The sequence below is a fragment of the Rhinoraja longicauda genome, chromosome 12 (genome assembly GCF_053455715.1).
Source record: "Rhinoraja longicauda isolate Sanriku21f chromosome 12, sRhiLon1.1, whole genome shotgun sequence".
Lineage (NCBI taxonomy): Eukaryota > Metazoa > Chordata > Chondrichthyes > Rajiformes > Arhynchobatidae > Rhinoraja > Rhinoraja longicauda.
In genome coordinates this window covers 28207046-28226955 of record NC_135964.1, presented here as the reverse complement: position 1 = coordinate 28226955, position 19910 = coordinate 28207046, and the positions used below count along the sequence as shown (strand labels likewise).

Below are 19910 nucleotides of genomic sequence, written 5' to 3'. Positions count from 1 at the left end.
TCTATGATAATAGAGTTTTGAGAGTTCAGTATTGAAGGAGTGAAATCAAAAATGCTTTTGCACAGAAAGGTCATTGGTGCTCTGTAAAGTTGCACAACGTTAAGAGTTCCCAAGGCAGAGAGATTATGGAAAGATAGGACAGAGGTATATTGGTCATGGTCTACGTGTTAGAAACAGGTTCAGCAGACTGAATTGATGTATCCCATACCCAAGGGTGTGGCAGCGGTAGAGCAGTTAAACTCGAGGATTAGTACCTCAAATCCCGAGACCAACAATCCAGAGATGTGAATTCAAACCAGAACATGGAAGCTGTGAATTTAAACTAATTTGAAATGATTAGTCATTAGTAACAATTAACGTAAAATAATGGGATTCTCATCGAAACAGAAAGAAACCTGCATCCTAACCCAATCTGGCCCACTTCTCTCCAGAACCAAAGACATTATAGACTCTTGAGTTGCCCAGATAGTGGCAGGAGGACAGGCTCCTCCGCTATTCACCAGGGTGATTAGTTGATATTAATATGCTTGAATTTCAGTTAGATTGATAAATCCCCTCCTTACTCACTCCATCTGATCATCACCGATGCACTCCTCCCACTGGTCCCCTACTACCATCTGCCCACCCCACCTCTCTCCATTGGTTCCAATCATCACCTTCCTTCGTCATCAGATTCCATCATAAAGAGCAACAGATGATGGAATCTGATAATAAAGGAAGATGATGATGGAGAGAGGTGGAGTGGGCAGATATCACCTCCACATATTCCCCCCCCCCCCCCCTCCCAACCTCTGTTTCTACCTTTTCCTCCTGCATCTGACTCCATCTGCCAATGAACTCCTTCTCACCTGGATCCACCCTTTGTTTGCCAACTCCTGCCCCACCCTTGCCCCTACCTCTTTATATTAGTTATCTCCCCTCCACTCTTTCAATCCAGATGTAGGGCCCTGACCTGAGCCATCCACGACCCAATTCCTCCACAGATTCTGCCTATTGCTTAGTTCTTCCAGCAGCTCATTTTTTGCTCAAGATACACAAATGATTAGGAATGATAATTTAGAGTTATATAACACGGAAACAGGCCATTCAGTCCCACTCGTCCATACTGACCAAAATGCCCCATCTGATCTAGTCCCATTTGCTTGCATTTGGCCCATATATCCCTCTAAATCTTTCCTACCCATGTACCTGTTCAAATGTGTTTTAATTGTTCTAATTGTACCTGCCCCAACTACTTCCTCTTGACAGATCATTCAATATACCCACCACCCTTTGTGTGAAAAAGCTGCTCCTCAAGTTCCAATGAAATCTGTTGTCTCTCACCTTAAACCTACAACCTCTAGTGTTTGATTCCCCTACCCCGGGGAAAAAACTATTAATTCACCCCTCATGATTTAATACACCTTTATAAGATCATCCCTCCGCCTCCTTTGCTCCAAGGAATAAAGTCCTAGCTTGCCCAACCTCTCCTTAGAACAGGCCCTGGCAACATCCTTATAAATCTTCTCAACTTTCCTTTAGCAGGCTGATCAAAACTAAACACAATACTCCAAAAGTGGCCTCATCAACATCTTATACAATGGTAAAATGATGTCTCAACGTCTATACTCAACTCGACTGATTGATGAAGCCCAGCATGCCAAAAGCCACCTATCTCCCCATGATGTCTCTTTCAGAGAACTATGTACTTGTACTGCTAGATGCCTCTGCACCACAATATTCCCCTGGCCCTACCATTTATAGAGAAAGTCCTGTCCTAGTTTGATTTTTCAAAATGCAATATGTCACACTTATCTGAATAAAAACATAATTTGCCATTCCTTGACCATGTCCAGCTCATCAGGACCCCGGTGTAATTCTTGATAACCATCTCCACTGTCTATGATGCCACCTATGTTAGTGTCATCTGCATTTTTACTAATAATGCTTTGTATATTCTCATCCAAATTATTGATATAGATGACAAACAGCAATGATTCCTGAGACACACCACTTGTCACAGTTCTCCGGTCCAAAAACGACATTACACTACCACCCTCTGCTTTCTAACATTAAACCAATTTTATATCCAGTTAACTAGCTCTCCTGGATCCCTTGTGACCTAACCATCCAGAGCAGCCTTCCATGCAGAACCTTATTAAAGGCCTTGCTGGTCCATATAGACTATGTCTGGGGCCCTGCCCTCAACAACTCAAAAAATCCAATCAAATTCATAATGTAATGGCAGTTTCTATACCATCTCAAAGTCCTACTTCGATAGCCATTACTACTCGGGGATGAAATGTAGTTATAGCTTATGCACACGTCGCACCCTGATATGACAAAACGAATCTTCAAACGTCCTTTCTTAATTAATTGGTTTTATTAAAATAGCACAAATCAACGAGTAATTCATCGCTTTCCGTACTTTATCAACTGTTTTTTCTTCAAACAATATCTCAGAATTCTTGTAGTTATTACCGTATGGTTCTTACAAATATAACCGGTGCGAGCGCATGGTAAAGAACTGTATGCTCACCATCCTCCGAGTCTAAACTGACCCACAACCTCCACGCTAGCCATCTCCCATCTAGACACTCCCCATTACACATTAAGTCACACCCACAAGCAGGCAAAAAAGACATAAACTAGAAATATTAAAACATAGCCATAACACAATGACAGTAATTGAATTAAGCATAAATGGCTCCTACACACAAGACATGATCTCCCACGTAGAAAACCATTCGGGGTACTGATTGAGAGTGATCAGCCATGATCGCATTGAATGGCGGTGCTGGCTCGAAGGGCTGAATGGCCTACTCCTGCACCTATTGTCTATTGTCTATTGTCTATTGTCTATCCCTCCCCTTGACAGGTGCCATTGTAACAAGATAACCAATGTTATTCACTTCACCTGTCAATAGTGATAATGTTTTGGCTCATTGGTGTATCTCGATCAGGGCTCCACCAATTTATTTTCTAGCTTCTCACGGTGTCCTTGGATATATCTGATCAGGCCCTGGAGATTTAACAACCTTCATACATTTTAGGACATTCAGCACCACCTGAACTGTAATAAGGACTAACCTCGGGGCAAGGATGGAGGGGGGAGGTAAGGAGGGGGGAGAGGGGAGGTAAGGAGGGTGAGAGGAGAGGTAAGGAGGGGGGAGGGGAGAGGTAAGGAGGGGGGAGGGGAGGGGTAAGGAGGGGGAGGGGTAAGGAGGGGGGAGGGGAGAGGTAAGGAGGGGGAGGGGAGACGTAAGGAGGGAGGAGGTTAGGAAGGGAGAGGTAAGGAGGGGGGAGTGGAGCGGTTTGGAGGGGAGGGGAGAGGTAAGGAGGGGAGAGGTAAGGAGGGGAGAGGTAAGGAGGGGAGAGGTAAGGAGGGGAGAGGTAAGGAGGGGAGAGGTAAGGAGAGGAGGGGAGAGGTAAGGAGGGGAGAGGTAAGGAGGGGAGAGGTAAGGAGAGGAGGGGAGAGGTAAGGAGGGGAGAGGTAAGGAGGGGAGAGGTAATGAGAGGAGGGGAGAGGTAAGGACGGGAGGGGAGAGGTAAGGAGGGGAGAGGTAAGGAGAGGAGGTAAGGAGGGGAGAGGTCAGGACGGGAGGGGAGAGATAAGGAGGGGGGAGGAGGGGAGAGGTAAGGAGCACTGCACTTTACCTTCTGAAGCACTTGGCTCTGAACACAGGACAGAACACAGGTTATAACTGTAACAGTGCTTCATGAGATATTAGTCAGTCTACTTAAAGGAAAGTTACACTGCTCATCTACTTTGCACCAGGACTGTTGCATCCCTCTGTCCAATGCCATTTCAGAGTCAGAAGCAAGATACAAAGAGCTGAGGAGGATAACCTCACAAATCCAGTGTATTGTAGAGTTTAGAGAGACAGCGTGGAAACAGTCGTTTCGGCCACAGTTTGCTCCAACCAGCGATCACCCTACACTAGATCTATCATACACACTACCACAATTTACAGAAGCCAATTAACCTACAAACCTGCATGTCTTTGGAATGTTGGAGGAAACTGGAGAACCCGGAGAAAACCCACACAGTCTCAGGGAGAACATACAAACTCCGTACAAACAGCACCCGTAGTCAGGGTCGAACCCGGGTTTCTGCCATTGTTAGGCAGCAATTCTACTGCTGCGCTACCATGCCGCCCCAGTGCAAGAGCAAATCATCACCCCATCACTAACCTGCTGTTCCAGTCTTGCCAGGAGTGCCTTCTCCTGCTGTTCCTTTAAGATTCTTTCTTCCTCTGCTCTCTTCTGGCATTCCAGCTCCTGCTGTTTCTGCTCTTCCTCAAGCCTGCGTGCCTCTTCTTCACGACGTGCCTTCTCTTCAGCCTCTTTTCTTTCCAACTCTTCCTTCATTTTCCTTTAACAAGCATGAGATGTACTAAGATGCTGCCCACATCTCGAAACCCTTTCATCCATTATCCTTGAACCTGTTAGTGTGGGTAGGGTGGTTCGGCCATTATCCAAAAATCGCTATGTCACACCTTTTCCCTCTTACCACCACCTTCTTTGATCCCCCACTCAAATAATCAACTATTTCTAAAGAGTGTTCACTGCCCAAGGTGGCTAAGGTGATCCTAAACTCCAGTGTTGGTCAATAGGCTATTCCAGGAACTTTGGAGCAAAGTTGATCAGGAAACAGAGACTATCCAGCACTTGGTGAGGAATTTGCAGGTGGTGGTGTTTCCTTATAAGGTCACAGTTTGGGATTTGTTGTTGAAGCAGCCCAGGTGGTTTGTAAATGGTACTGACAAGGCGCCACAATGCAAGCAGTGAATGTTTTGAAACCCTTCCGAGGCTTTGCCCCTCCCTCAACCTAACCAATGTGGCCCCACCATCGAGGGAGCCACAGATCTCAATTGTGACCTCTTGACCTGCCCCAAATTTAACTGTGACACCATTATTGGATTTTGAACTGTGGAATCTGTTTCCTTTGTCACCCTCTCCTCCTTTAAGCTGGTACTTTACCAACCTTTTGATCACCTGTCCTAATTTCTCCTGATAGGTTCTGGTGTCACATTTGATTTATACTTCCATTAAGCACCTTGTGACATATTGATACGTAATAAAGATGCTACAAAATGCAATGTTTTTCTTGTAAAGAGACTTACAAGATGATAGATGAATAAATTTGCAATGAATGAAGGCTAGCATTAATGAAGGCTAGCATTAATGAAGGCTAGCATTAATGAAGGCTAGCATTAATGAATCATTACCTCTCAGCTTCCTCCTGTTCTTGTCGCTCCTGCTCCTCTACCTCCTTCTGTAGACGTGCGAGTCTTCGCCTTTCTGCTAGAAGCTTAGCTGCTTCCTCTGGATTTGTTGTTCCTGCCATGGTCTTGTTGCTGGATGTATCTGAAAGAGAAACAAAATTCCATCAAACATAACATGATACTGTATGTACATTAGGACAAAGAAAATCCCGAGTAGAAAGAACACAATGTTGACATCTAAACTGGATGGAAATATAACACAAGCATGGCTATCCTTCAATATAAAGCCACAGGACAGGTCACAATGGATTTGCTTCACATGTGGACGATTTGGAAATGTAGCTAAATATCTGTGATAGTCAGAGAACAAATTGAGGTACCAGTTGAAATTGAAATACAAGATGCTATAAACACTCTGTACATTAGGTTGCATCTACGGAGAATGGAAAAGGAGAGTTAATGTTTCAGTCAAAGGGCCTTTAGTCAGAATATGAACATGCAATAGCATCTTGGCCATTCAAAGCATCTTCAAGTTTAAACCGTATGGTGCAGGGTGATTTGGATAGGTTGCAGATGCAGTATAATGTGAATAATGTGAGGTTATCCACTTTGGAGGCAAGAACAAGAAGGCAGATTATTATCTGAATGGTGTCAGATTAGGAAAAGGGGAGGTGGAACGAGGCCTGGGTGTCCTTGAACATCAGTCACTGAAAGTAAGCAGGCAGTGAAGAAAGCAAATGGCATGTTGGTCTTCATAGCGAGAGGATTTGAGTATAGGAGCAAAGTCCTACTGCAGTTGTATAGGGTCCTGGTGAGACCGCACCTGGTGTATTGTGTGCAGTTTTGGTCTCCCAATTTGAGGAAAGACATTCTTGCTATTGAGGGAATGCAGCGTAGATTCACCAGATTAATTCCCGGGATGGCGGGACTAACATATGATAAAAGAATGGATCGACTGGGCTTATATTCACTGGAATTGAGAAGGATCAGAGGGGATCTTGTAGAAACATTTAAAATTCTTAAGGGTTGGACAGGCTAGATGCAGGAAAAATGTTCCTGATGTTGTGGGAGTCCAGAACCAGAGGTCACAGTTTAAGAATAACGGGTAGGCCATTTAGGACTGAGATGAGGAAAAAACTTTTCACCCAGAGGGTTGTGAATCTGTGGAATTCTCTGCCACAGAAGGCAGTGGAGACCAATTCACTGGATGTTTTCAAGAGAGAGTTAGATATAGCTCTTTGGGCTACCAGAATCAAGGGATAAGGGGAGAAAGCAGGAACAGGGTACTGATTTTGGATGATCTGCCATGATCATATTGAATGGTGGTGCTGGCTCGAAGGGCCGAACAGCCTCCTCCTGCACCTATTTCTATTGTGATGAGGTGGTGGTTATGTCACCCAACATCTGGACTAATGATCCAGAAACCAGGGTTCAAATCACAGGAACCGACTGGGGAATTAAATTTTGGTCATAAAATAGCATTTTACATGGTCATTTGTAACAATTATCATAAAACATCTGGATTGTCATAAGCACTCACTTGGATCACTGGGGCCTTCAGGGGAATAAATCTGCCATCCTCACCCAATCTCTGCATGACTCCAGGCCCATAACAATGTGGTTGTCTCTTATCAATGTCCTCTGAAATGGCCCAACAAGGCATTCATTTCAAAGCCAATTCAGGATGAGCAATAAATACTGGCTTTTCCATCGCCAGATCTTGATAAAAGTGATAAATAAATACAAATATTCTAACTGCTCAAATCCTAAAACTTCCCAAGATCTGTGCTCCTCAGCTGCGACCTCCTTCCTTTCCTTTATTTGCTCCATCTCTCTGTGTGAAAAAAAACTTTATTTTCTCGGTCCTAAAAGACTTCCCCCTTATCCTTAAACTGTGACCCCTTGTTCTGGACTTCCCCAACATCGGGAACAATCTTCCTGCATCTAGCCTGTCCAACCCCTTAGGAATTTTGTAAGTTTCTATAAGATCCCTCCTCAATCTTCTAAATTCCAGCGAGTACAAGCTGAGTCTATCCAGTCATTCTTCATATGAAAGTCCTGCCATCCCAGGAATCAATCTGGTGAACCTTCTCTGTACTCCCTCTATGGCAAGAATGTCTTTCCTCAGATTAGGAGACCAAAACTGTACGCAATACTCCAGGTGTGGTCTCACCAATGCCCTGTGTACAACTGCAGCAGAACCTCCCTGCTCCTATACTCAAATCCCCTCGCTATGAATGCCAACATACCATTCGCTTTCTTCACTGCCTGCTGCACCTGCATGCCTACTTCCAATGACTGGGGTACCACGACACCCAGGTCTCGTTGCATCTCCCCTTTTCCTAATCGGCCACCATTCAGATAATAGTCTGCTTTCCTGTTCTTGCCACCAAAGTGGATAACCTCACATTTATCCACATTATACTGCATCTGCCATGCATTTGCCAACTCACCTAACCTATCCAAGTCACCTTGCAGCCTCCTAACATCCTCCTCACAGCTAACACTGCCCCCCAGCTTCGTGTCATCCGCAAACTTGGAGATGTTGCATTCAATTCCCTCGTCCAAATCATTAATATATATTGTAAATAGCTGGGGTCCCAGCACTGAGCCTTGCGGTACCCCACTAGTCACTGCCTGCCATTCTGAAAAGGACCCGTTTATTCCTACTCTTTGCTTCCTATCTGCCAGCCAGTTCTCTATCCACATCAATACTGAACCCACAATACCGTGTGCTTTAAGTTTGCATACTGATCTCTTATGTGGGGCCTTGTTGAAAGCCTTCTGGAAGTCCAGATATAACACATCCACTGGTTCTCCTTTATCCACTCTACTAGTTACATCCTCGAAAAATTCTATAAGATTCGTCAGACATGATTTACCTTTCATAAATCCATGCAGACTTTGTCCAATGATTTCACCACTTTCCAAATGTGCTGCTATCCCATCTTTAATAACTGACTCTGGCATTTTCCCCACTACCGATGTTAGACTAACTGGTTTGTAATTCCCCGTTTTCTCTCTCCCTCCCTTTTTGAAAAGTGGGGTTACATTAGCTACACTCCAATCCTCAGGAACTACTCCAGAATCTAAAGAGTCGTACTCACCTTCACTCACAGCTGCCTTCTTCCTGTCGTGTTCTTTGACTGGAGTTGTCACAGATGGAAGTTCACTCTCAGCTTGTTCTGCCTCCTCGGATTTCTGTCGAGCCACCTCTCCCTTCTCTCTGCCCTTTTTCGCACTCTCTGCAATGTTAGTTGAAGACGGCCTCCGCCTCATGGGAGAAGACTTTCCACTGGAAGTTGGAGATAGCGGAAACTCTTTGGAAGAGCTGGGGGACTGTGTTCGAGCCTTTGAACTGGCCCTGTGGAAAACAAAACAAACATTCTCAGCAATATTAAATCTTTACTCGCCCTTAATACATGTGGCAAACTGCTATGGTTTTACTACTCCACCTGGCACCTTTTATTCAATCATGGAATTGCTGGAAAGGCGCGTTTCCATAACATGAATTGAATGTAATGCAAATAATGAATTAGGAACACTATATGTTTTATGCGTGCCTAATTGGTTATAAGGTAATTTTGATCTGGAACTAGATAACCACGTACAATTTTTTTTGGAAATTGACAAGCAGAAAGAAAATCGCCTTGCATTTTAAACCTTTTGGCCTACTCCTGCACCTATTGTCTATTGTCTAAACAGTATGGAATGGATATTTCCAAGTGACCTCACTGCAGTAATCAGACCACATTGTCTCCGGGGTTTCTGCCACTATCCCCCCACCCCCACTTTCTGCTCTATCCCCAATCTTCCACCCCCCCCCCCCCCTCTCATCCCTTTCCACCTATATCCCTCCCTCCTGCTTTAAAATTCATTTCTCTTGTTTTATCTGACACCCTTTTGTCTCCCGATCTCTTTCTTGACTCAGTTAGTCCCCTTTGTCACCCTTTTTACCTTTTGTCCATCCATCTATCTCTTAAACATCCCATCACATATATCCACCTATCACGTGTAGGGAGGAACTGCACATGCTGGTTTAAACCAAAGACAGACACAAAAAGCTGGAATAACTCAGTGGGTCAGGCAGCGTCTCTGAAGAAGGGTCTCGACCCGAAATGTCACCTACTTATTTTCTCCAGAGATGCTGCCTGACCTGCTGAATTACTCCGGCTTTTTATGTCAGTCTTCCACCTATCACTTGCCAGGCTTTGTCCTACACCCCTCTCTTTTCCAGCTTTCTCTCCCCTACTACAATCAGTCCAAAGAAGGGTCCCGACCTGACAGTATCTTACAGTAACAAATATAAACTTACTACTATTGAAAATAACTTATTTTTTGAAAATCCCAACCCTAACCCCCTTGACACAATTGCCTTTGTAATGTGATTTTCTACAAAATGAGATTTCTGATGGACACATCTATGCTGCTACAGCAGTACTATCTGACTATCAATAGTACCCGAGCTGACATGTTCATGGGAAGAGCTTTAAAATTCAGTGCAATTTTAATTTGTCTGTTTCGACTTGCAGCTGTCACGTGGTCACACTCTGACTTACAAATCAACTAGTCCCAGGGTCTCCTGTGCAGTGTGGAAGTACTTTGAAGAGCTGTCTTTCAAATTAGAGGCCGGTGATTGCCGATTCGATGTTTTTCGGACTACATGCTCGCTGGTGAAGCTGCTTCCTTCTGGTCCCTCGTCGGACAGCAGGAAGGCAGATTCCCCCCATCCAACCCCGCCCCACCTAACTTGATTTCTCTTCTTCCTCGTTCTGACGTTTACTGTTACTCTTTGGACAGATGCTGCCTGATTTACTGAATGTTTTGTTTTCATTTGTTTAAGGGGATCCAAGTCAACTTCATGGATCCCCATGATACATTGGCTCTGTGGGTTTCATTTACATTGTAATTCCTGGGTATGAGGGCAGAACAATGGTGCACTGCTAAAGCTGCTGCTTTATGGCTCCAGCGACCTGGGTTCAGTCCTTACCTCTGGTGCTGTCTGTGGCTCTGCGGATTTCCTCCAGGGATTCTGGTTTCCTCCCACATCCCAAACGTATCCAATTCGGTAGGTTAATTGGATCAGTAAATCTTAGTGTGTAAGGGAACAGTGGAATCTGGGAGATGATGTTGAATGTGGAGAGAATAAGGTGGGATTAGTGTACGGTTAGTGTGGGTGGGTGGGTGATGGTGGGCATGGGCTCAATGGGGACAGCTTCCCTGCTGTGTCATTCCATGAGCATGCTACTGTTCTTCAACTCCACACAAGGCAGACCATTTCATCACTGCACTTATATTCAGCTGGTTAATACACAGTGAAACCATCGCCCTGGCCAGATGCGATGAGGTTGGGTTATCATTGCCCAGGACTCACCAGCTAGAGATGGATTTGAACCTCATCAGCCTCTGATTTGAGTACGCAAAGGTTACCTCTGAGATGAGCAATACTTTTGAACCAACTTACTTCACTGCAGGTGACGATGACCTTTTAGACATGTTTGCTGGAGACTGGGATCTTCTGAAAGTGGATGTGGCACTGGACCCTGCACCGGATGAGTGCTTCTTTTCCTTCTTCACTTTCTCAGTCTAAAAGAAACGATCATTACTTAGCTTCAAAATCTTCAAAGACTTCAAAACGTTACCACAAAAAAAAGCATTTAAAAAAAAACTGCAAATGCAGGAAATCTGAAATGCTGGGGATATTCAACGACTCAGGCAAAGTTTGTGGAGGGAATCAAGTAACGGATGAAAGGTCATTGATCTGAAATATCTCTCCACAGACACTGCCTGACGCACTGCATTTTCTGGTTTTATGTTTCAAAAAACAGTTTAACACATGCACAGTATAATCATGAATGAAAATTCCAAATTCAAAAGCAGCGTTTAAACATAGATTCCAATGTTGACTTATTGTTAAAGACCAATCGGGTAAACTATGTTAATAATTAGCTTTGAATGTTTGACAGTGTCTGTTCGAAATTATTATTTTGCACAGAGAAGTTTCCAATTTTGCCATCACCACTGTAACTTTGGAAGTGTGTTCAGTTCTGGTAATGCCAGGTGAATAAAATCCTAAAGGAACAGCAACAGGCTGGGGAATTGGCTACTTCCTTGTGGAAGAACCAATGTACTAACAACAATTCGGCAGCAAAAGCATGTTATGTCACAGAATATACTCCAGTATCCCCAGAAATTCTTCAGAGTTTAACCAGCCTGCCACTAAGCCGACTTACACACAAGAGGTGGTGATCAGAACCAGCACCTTAACTCAATTTTCAGTCAGTGAGTTCAACTTCTAGTCACTCCATTACAAGGATGTGGAAGATTTAGAGAGGGTGGGAAGAGGTTCATCAGGATAGTTCCTGGATCAAAGACTTTTAGCTTTAAGGAGAGATTGGGCAAACTTGGGCAGTTTTCTCTGGAGCTTCAGAACCTGAGGGGAGACCTGATAGTAATATATAAAATTATGAGAGGCATAGATTGGATAGTTGGTCAGAGCCTTTACCACAGGGTGGAAATGACAAATAATAAAAGGCATAGCTTTAAGGTACAAGGGAGGTAGTTTAAAAATTAGGATGTTTTTTTTTTACACACACACACACACAGGGTGGTGGGTGCCAGGAACGCACCCTCAGGGTTGGAGGTGGAAGCAGATATGATAGTGGCAATGAAGAGACTTTTAGATAGGCACATGAATATGCACGGATTGGAGGAATATGCTTAATGTGCAAGCAGAAGGGATTAGTAAATTTGGCATCAAGTTCAGCACAAAACATTGTTGGCTATAGGTCCTGTTACTGTGCTGTACTGTTCCATGTTCTATGTTCATTCTTCTGCCAATTAACACAGCTACCAATGTAATCCCCCATTGGATAACTCAGTTAATGCAGCGGAGTTTCAGAAGAGTCTGGTCATCATCTTCCAAAGCTATTGAAAAATAACACTATAAAATATAACCTCGATGTATTTTTAAATTATTGTCTATTTTTCAAAATAAAGTCTGAGCATAACTCTTTGGGAAATGTGATCAATTTTACATTCTAGCAATGCACTGTTCCTTCAGTTTATTATAGTCAAAGATATGATTCAGAAATGTATTGCCAAACTCAGGTAGGCTGAACTATCAGCACGCAGGTTAATTTAGTATTAGAATATACGAAACAGATTGGTGGATCAATGTTACCCTGAAAATGTATTTAATTTTGATTTTTGATGCTTTGGCTTTACCTTTGGATATTGCAATCACAGTTACTGAGAAAAATTGTGTGTTTTATGCAAATCCATTGGTCAGATTGTGCAGAAGGGAAATTTGTGACAAAAATGGCCATAGAAATTCATAAGTGGAAACTATTGGCAGAAATTATCAAACAACCAAAAGCAAAACACAAAGTGCTGGAGGAACTCAGTGGGTCAAACTACATCTAGGGAGGAAATGAACAAGTGTTGTTTCGAGTTGGGATGCTTCTTTAGACCTTCAAACAAAGTAAAGGTTTTGGAAAAGGAATTTGTATATGACGTGTGAAGATTTTGGTAACAGGTGGATAAAAGATGCATATTCCCATTAAAATTGTGAGTTGATAGAGTAACCCAAATTACAAAGGTCATGGAAACACAGCCTGATGTTGATGGCATTAAAGGAAATATTTTCTGCTAATATTGTAAATAAAAATAACTGCAGATGCTGGAAATCTGAAATTAATCCTGAAATCCCCTGCGGGGAACATGCAGCAGGTCTGTGGCCGCTAGCCCAGCAGATGCAACCAAACCTGCTGAGCATTTCCTGCAGTTTCCCTCTTTAATCACTGAAAATATATCGTACTGCAATTAGGGCTAAACTTTATATAAAAAGTTACTTGATACAGATGAACTGATTAACTGCAATCAATAAAATTAAATTAATTTGCAAATGTTGAGCATTCTTGAAATTAGAGCAAATTGGAAAACCAGCTTGAAGCTTGACAGTAATTTATTACCATGGAGGTTAAGAAACGTAGCCAGCAGCAAAGCATAGAAAGAAGCAGGATAGAAGGTATATAGAGATCACTTCATACTGATGACTTGCCCTGCTTTTCAATTCACCGCTGAAAGTGACCTCTGCCATGCAGAATTTCTACAACTGAAGTATTCACTGGCCAAGCATCATTGGACAATTACCCCCTCAAATAACTATCCATCTGTCTCCTTCATGATTCATTGTAGCATCGAGAAAAATATTGTGGTACAGGGAATGTTTCATGGAAACATTTCTTTAAAACTTAAAATTGCTGGTAATTTTTGGTAGAAAGGAAAAACAAGGAGGATATAATTCATGTCAGGGGAAGACAGTGAGATCAACATTACCAGCTGCCCAAGCCGTGCAATGCTGGACATCCAAACCAGTCATGTAGGCTGGTGTGCACTGACCATGCAAGATCCCATTTTAAAATTGAAACATCGAAGCATATGTTGTAGAGTAATGGAACAGTAGAGGATTCAGTCATGTTTAGGAGGAACGTGTTTGGAACTTTTGTCTGTCCATGTAGTATTGGGCAGTGTAAGGAAGCACATTTGGGACTTTTCAACAGAGGTCAGAAAATCTGCCCCATTGGTTTCTATAGTCCAATGTCCAAGTTCTCAAAATTGTCCTGGTTCTCTATTCTTAGTACTTTGGAGGTGAAACCAGAAGATGGACAGGAATATAGGAAGCTGGGCCTTTACTTTCTCTGACCCCAAACAAACCAGACACAGCTGGCTGGGGGTCCGGATGGATAGGCTCTTTATTAGAACCCTTTTCATCAGGGTCAAGAAATAATCAAACTGCTTGATTAAATTTGACATCCATTAGAAGGGCAGATAAGATTTCACCAAACGTGCTCAAGGGCCACCTGAACTTAACCTCAAACCATTTATTTTTTCATAACAATGCTACAGATCATCAGGAAGAAAATATGTATCTGGTTTTGAACCTACTTGGGTTGCAAATAGCCTGTTGACATTAGCAGACTAACCTGGATCAACATGACCTCACCTGATTCCAAGGTGAGAGTTAATGAACAGCGTTGGTTTGTGTCCCACCCGAGGTTTGTGCATCCGCAACCCATCCATAGTGCTTGATGAATACTTTCAAATTATTACAACTTATAAACAGATATTTTCTTCTCATTTTGTTTTCTATTATTACAATACCATGCCAGAGCTTTGGGAGTCCAGTAATACCATCTCAGCTCTCCCTCCATCTCCAGGCCTTCCCTGCTTCTTTCGGCTTGCCCCAGGCACTTTGTTCCTTTGAGGCCTGCTCCAGACTCCCTATACAAGTAGGTAGTGACTTCACTTTAACAGGAACGCTACTCCACATGCTATGCATTTGGCTTACTGGAGTTGTCTTTTAATGTACATATAAATGAACACAACTAAATTACCTTTAAGTAAAAACCCATTGTACAAAAGTACTTGCCTGTTTCCATCACTCCCAGGAAATGCTCCACTGTGATAAGAATCTGCTGGCTGTGGCCAAGTTTAAACCATGGCTTGGTCTGCTCCCTTGGGTGCACAGAAACATTTCCACTCACTGGAGTGGATTTGTGCAGATGTGTTCTCCCCCGTGTCTAGATTGTTATCAATCCATCAACCAACATGAATTAAATAGATTATCTGGTCTTTCATTCAAACCAGCAATATAGTATATGCAATGGGTTTAACACTGACATTCCCAATGGTGGGGTAAGAAGAGTAACAATCAAAGAATGCTGGAAATCTGAAATAAAAATGGAAAATGCTGGAAACACTCAACAGATCAGTCACCATCTGTGGAGAGAGAATCAGAGCTAACAGCTCAGAGGAAAGGTCCCTGACCTGAAATGTTAACTTTGTTTCTCTCTCCATAGATGCAGTCTGACATTTAGACTACACTTTAGAGATACAGCAGGGAACTAGGCACTTCGGCCCTTCGAGTCCGTGCCGACCGGTGAATATCCCATACACTAGCACTATCCTATACACTAGGAACAATTTACAATTTTACCGAGGCCAATTAACCGACAAACCTGTACGTCTTTGGAGTGTGGGAGGAAACCAGAGCACGAGAAAACCCACAGGTTCACCGGGAGAATGTACAAACTGCTTACAGAGAGCACCCGTAGTCAGGATCCAACCCGGGTATCTGGCACTGTAAGGCAGCAACTCTGCCACTGCTCTCCTGTCCCACCTGCTGAGTGTTTCCAGCATTTCCATTCTGGAGTTGAAGTGGTGACATATCCTCAGTGCACAGACGACCATGCGACTTATTGTCACCAACCAGCTTTTTGTGTCTATCTTCGGTTTAAACCAGCATCTGCAGTTCCTTCCTACACATGCGACTTATTAATGTTAAGAGAGAGATAAATACTGATCTGGATACTTAGGGGACCTCCTTATTTTTAAACAGTGTCTGGATGATCCCTTTGACTGGGTAGCAGTAATAATATTTAACCAGGAGTCTTGATCCATTTAAGGAAGTACAAACAGACAAACTGCTGAGCATTACCAACTGAACTTGTACTTCCGGGGCATCAGATGCTGGATGGCAGAGAATGCATCATGCGATCAGCAACATTGGGTTGTTCCTCAATGGGACATCTCCTTCCCACCTCTAGCACCCACACCTGGACACGCCACAGCTTGCCACTCCATGTCTCAGTTTGCAGTGCTTAAGCCAGGGGCAGCGTCATTCCCCCTTATGCCCCACCCCATCTCTACTGGGGGACGAGGTGGAGTGTGAGGATTGTGTTGGGGCAGATTAGGGCAAGAGACCAAGTGGTCTCCAATGGAATGGGAAGGAGTGTGCAAGGGGAAAAGTTAACACATCTCCACGTGTTCCCTGCCACATCAAAATAATTGTGATTTTCTTTTAACATATAAATGTTTTTTGTTTGATAAATGTTTTGAACAAAACATTTCAATGATTATTTTTGTAAAAATCAGGTCCAGAATGTCTGCGCAGAGCAGCAACACTTCAAGCCCCTGACAAATGGCACCTTTGATTGAACAGTGTTGAGCCTGGGGGTGGGGCCCCAAGCTTGGGAAAGGACCCCCCCCCCACCCCTCACATGCAGAAGACCTCCAGTGGCGAGGACCCCCCACGCCAAGGGCACTCTGAGGTGAGGATCCCCCACGGCAAGAACCACCCCTGTTGAGGAACCCCTGTAGAGACACCCACTGGTTCCAGAACCTTCCTACACTGATACCTTTTGTGCTGATACCCCTTCTTCTGAATTCCCTCCTTCATGGGTTAAGTGAGGAAACACTCTACATGCAGAGAGCGTCTTCTAGAAACAACATTTTAAGGCGCCTCACCTGTTAATTTTACATTTGAAATTGACAGATTTTGACCATTTAAGGGGCGTTGAGGAATAAGGGAAAAGATGTGTAGCTAAGAAACAGTTCAACAATCTCAGTGAATGTTAGAAAAGATTGAAGGAATTAAATGAAGTTAAGGAATACATTGTTTCGGTTTCAGAAAAGAAATCAAGTTTTAAAGGCCAAAACAAATGTATAGGTTTACAGTCTAATTTCAATTCAATACAAATGTTTCAACACTCAATTTACCATATTGAAGTTATTTTATGACCAGAGGCTTCAATGGAAACACTGATACTCGTTTTTCCACGAGTAGTAGTTCTACTCAATAACCCAAAGTCTGTAGTTTCTTTTTTTTGTCTGGGTTATTTTCACCCACATGCTTAGACCGTAATGTTGTATCCTTATTGTTTTGATGTGTTTATGCTTTATTCTTAATTGTTAACTGTATGTTTGTGTTGTCATTTGTGAGCGGAGCACCAAGGCACATTCCTTGTATATGCACATACTTGGCCAATAAACTTATTCAATTCAATTCAATATCGGGAAGTCTGCCATGCCCGGGTGGCTGTATGGTAATTCAAATGTCACTGTACCTTAATTGGTACATGTGACAATAAACTGACCTTGAAACCTTGACCTTGAAACAACAGGGGCACTGACCAAATTAATTCAGTAAAAAAAACCATGAAAAGATGAAATTGTGATATTTGACAAAACACCAATATTATGCACTCTTCAATTTACTCCTCATTATTTATTCTTCAAGTATTTTAACTCTTTTCACTACCTGCTGAGTTTCCGACACTGGACTCCCTTTGGTTTCTCCTGGTGAGGTGGAAGTGGTTGCTGCACTCCGTCTGTCTCCACTTGGACTTGTAGGTTTGGAAGGGCTCTTGAGGGGACTACCTGAGATTATATAGGGGCAGACAGAGAACACTGAAGAGTTAAAGCTTCACATCATAGAGAAAACAATTACATAGAATGAGAAGGAATAAAGGATGAAGATACACAGGAGAAAATGGTTACTGCTTGATCAAGTCTGGGAAACGATCTTCCCACCATAACCGTCTGCATCGAGCACGTGATCCTTTGCTGCTGTTTCAGCAAATTAATCTTGTTAGGCCAAGCATGTAAAATTTATGTCTCCGTTTCATGAGATATAAATGTTGTGGTGATACAGGAAGAGAGAGGTTGCACAGCTCAGGAAAAGCAGATGAAACTGGAGCTCTTTGCAAGCTGTGACACAAGCAGAGGTTTTTAAGTTATGGAAGGATTGATTATGAAGAAGGCATATCCACAGGTGGGGATGTCAATTATTTCTGGGAATCTCAAAATCCAACATGAAAATTGGAAGAACGCTGTTCAAAGTGTGGAACTCGTGAGCAGCAAAGCTTCTTCCAATTTTCCTGTTGGATTTTGAAGTGTGAAACTCATGAGCAGGACATAGTTGAGGTGATTAGCATTTATACATTTGGATCAAAGCTAGGTAAACACATGGGAAGGATAGAAAATTGGTGTGGGTTTACTGAGCCAAAAAGGCTTTTTCAGTAATGCACATACAATGTACTCTACCTGGCTGTTCTACAAATGTCATAACCCCTGCACTATAAAACTATAATAACCATTTGGCTATTCTGCACAGAACTTTCAAAACATCCTAGAGTTATAGACTCATGGAGTGATACAGTGTGGAAACAGGCCCTTTGTCCCAACTTTCCCACACCGGCCAACATGTCCCAGCTACACTAGACCCACCTGCCCGGGTTTGGTCCATATCTCTCCAAACCTGTCCTATCCATGTACCTGTCTAACTGATTCTTAAATGTTGGGATAGTACTTGCCTTAACGATCTGCTCTGGCAGCTTGTTCCATACACCCACCACCCTTTGTGTGAAAAAGTTACCCCTTGGATTCCTATTAAATCTTTTCCCCTTCACCTTAAACCTATGTCCTCTGGTCCTCAATTCACCCACTCTGGGCAAGAGACTCTGTGCATCTACCTGATCTATTCCTCTCATGATTTTATAAACCTCTAAAAGATTGCCCCTCATCCTGCGTTCCAATGAACAGAGTCCCAGCCTACTCAACCTCTCCCTATAGCTCAGACCCTCTAGTCCTGGCAACATCCTCCTAAATCTTCTCTGTACCGTTTCCAGCTTGAGAACTTCTTTCCGAAGGCATGGTGCCCAGAACTAAACACAATACTCTAAATGTAACCTCACCAACGTCTTATACAACTGCAACATGACCTCCCAACTTCTATACTCAATACTCTGTCCCAACTTCTATACTCAATACTCAATACGATGAAGGCCAATGTGCCAAAAGACTTTCTGACCACCCGATCTACTTGCAACTCGACCTTCAAGGAACCATGCACCTGCACTTCTAGATCCCTCTGCTCTACAACACTCCCCAGAGCCCGATCATTCACTGTGTAGGTCCTGCCCTTGTTAGATTTCCCAAAATGCAACACCTCACATTTCTCTGTAATAAATTCCATCAACCATTCCTCAGCCTTCCTGGCCAATCGATCAAGATCCTGCTCCAATTTTTCACAACCACCTTCACTATCTGCAAAACCACCCACTTTTGTATCATCAGCAAACTTGCTAATCTTGCCATGTATGTTCTCATCCAAATCATTGATATAGATGACAAATAGTAAAGGGCCCTGCACGGAAATCTGAGGCACACCACTAGTCACATGCCTCCAGCCCGAGAAGCAGCCTTCCATCATCACTCTCTGCTTCCTTCCATGAAGCCAATGCGGAACCTTGACGAATGCCTTACTGAAATCCATGTACACAACATCTACAACCCTGTCCTCATCGACCTTTTTGGTCACGTCTTCCAAAAACTCAATCAGATTTGTGAGACACAACCTCCCATGTACAAAACCATGCAGACTATCCCTAATGAGCCCTTGTCCGTCTAAATGCATGTATACCCTATCCCTCAGAATATTCTCTAGTAACTTTCCGACCGCAGATATTAAGCTCACTGGACTTTGGTTCCCAACATTTCCCCTGCAGCATTTCTTGAATAGAGGCACAACATTTGCCACCCTCCAGTCTTCCGGCACCTCTCCTGTTTTAAAAAATGACTCGTAAATTTCAACCAGGGTTCCGGCAATTTCCTCCCCGGTTTCCCGCAATGCCCTCGGATATATCTGATCAGGCCCCATACAAGGATTTGCCTTCCTTCATACACAATAGCACCTTCAGCACCTCCTTGACTGTAACACCCACTGCTCTCAAGCCACTTCCATTGACTGCCCCAAGTTCCTCCATCCTCCTGCCTTTCTCCTCAGTAAATATAGAGGAGACATTGAGGACCTTGCCCATCTCATTGTGGCTCCACACAGAGTTGACCACTTTGATTCCT

General features: G+C 43.3%; 1 protein-coding gene across 6 annotated transcripts in view; it reads right to left on the bottom strand.

The window, feature by feature from the left end:
• The window catches only part of LOC144598835 (MAP7 domain-containing protein 2-like), a 76513-nt gene that overhangs the window by 21460 nt on the left and 35143 nt on the right, over positions 1-19910 (bottom strand). For 2 of the 6 annotated variants that reach the window (XM_078409317.1, XM_078409319.1), the window contains 6 exons: positions 17311-17429; positions 14403-14492; positions 10672-10793; positions 8315-8571; positions 5211-5349; positions 4174-4354 (listed from right to left, as the gene is read on the bottom strand). In XM_078409317.1, the coding sequence (XP_078265443.1) occupies positions 4174-4354; positions 5211-5349; positions 8315-8571; positions 10672-10793; positions 14403-14492; positions 17311-17429 (908 nt within the window). The remainder of the gene's footprint in view (positions 1-4173; positions 4355-5210; positions 5350-8314; positions 8572-10671; positions 10794-14402; positions 14493-17310; positions 17430-19910) is intronic. The other 4 variants (XM_078409318.1, XM_078409320.1, XM_078409314.1 and 1 more) reach the window with 3 other exon arrangements.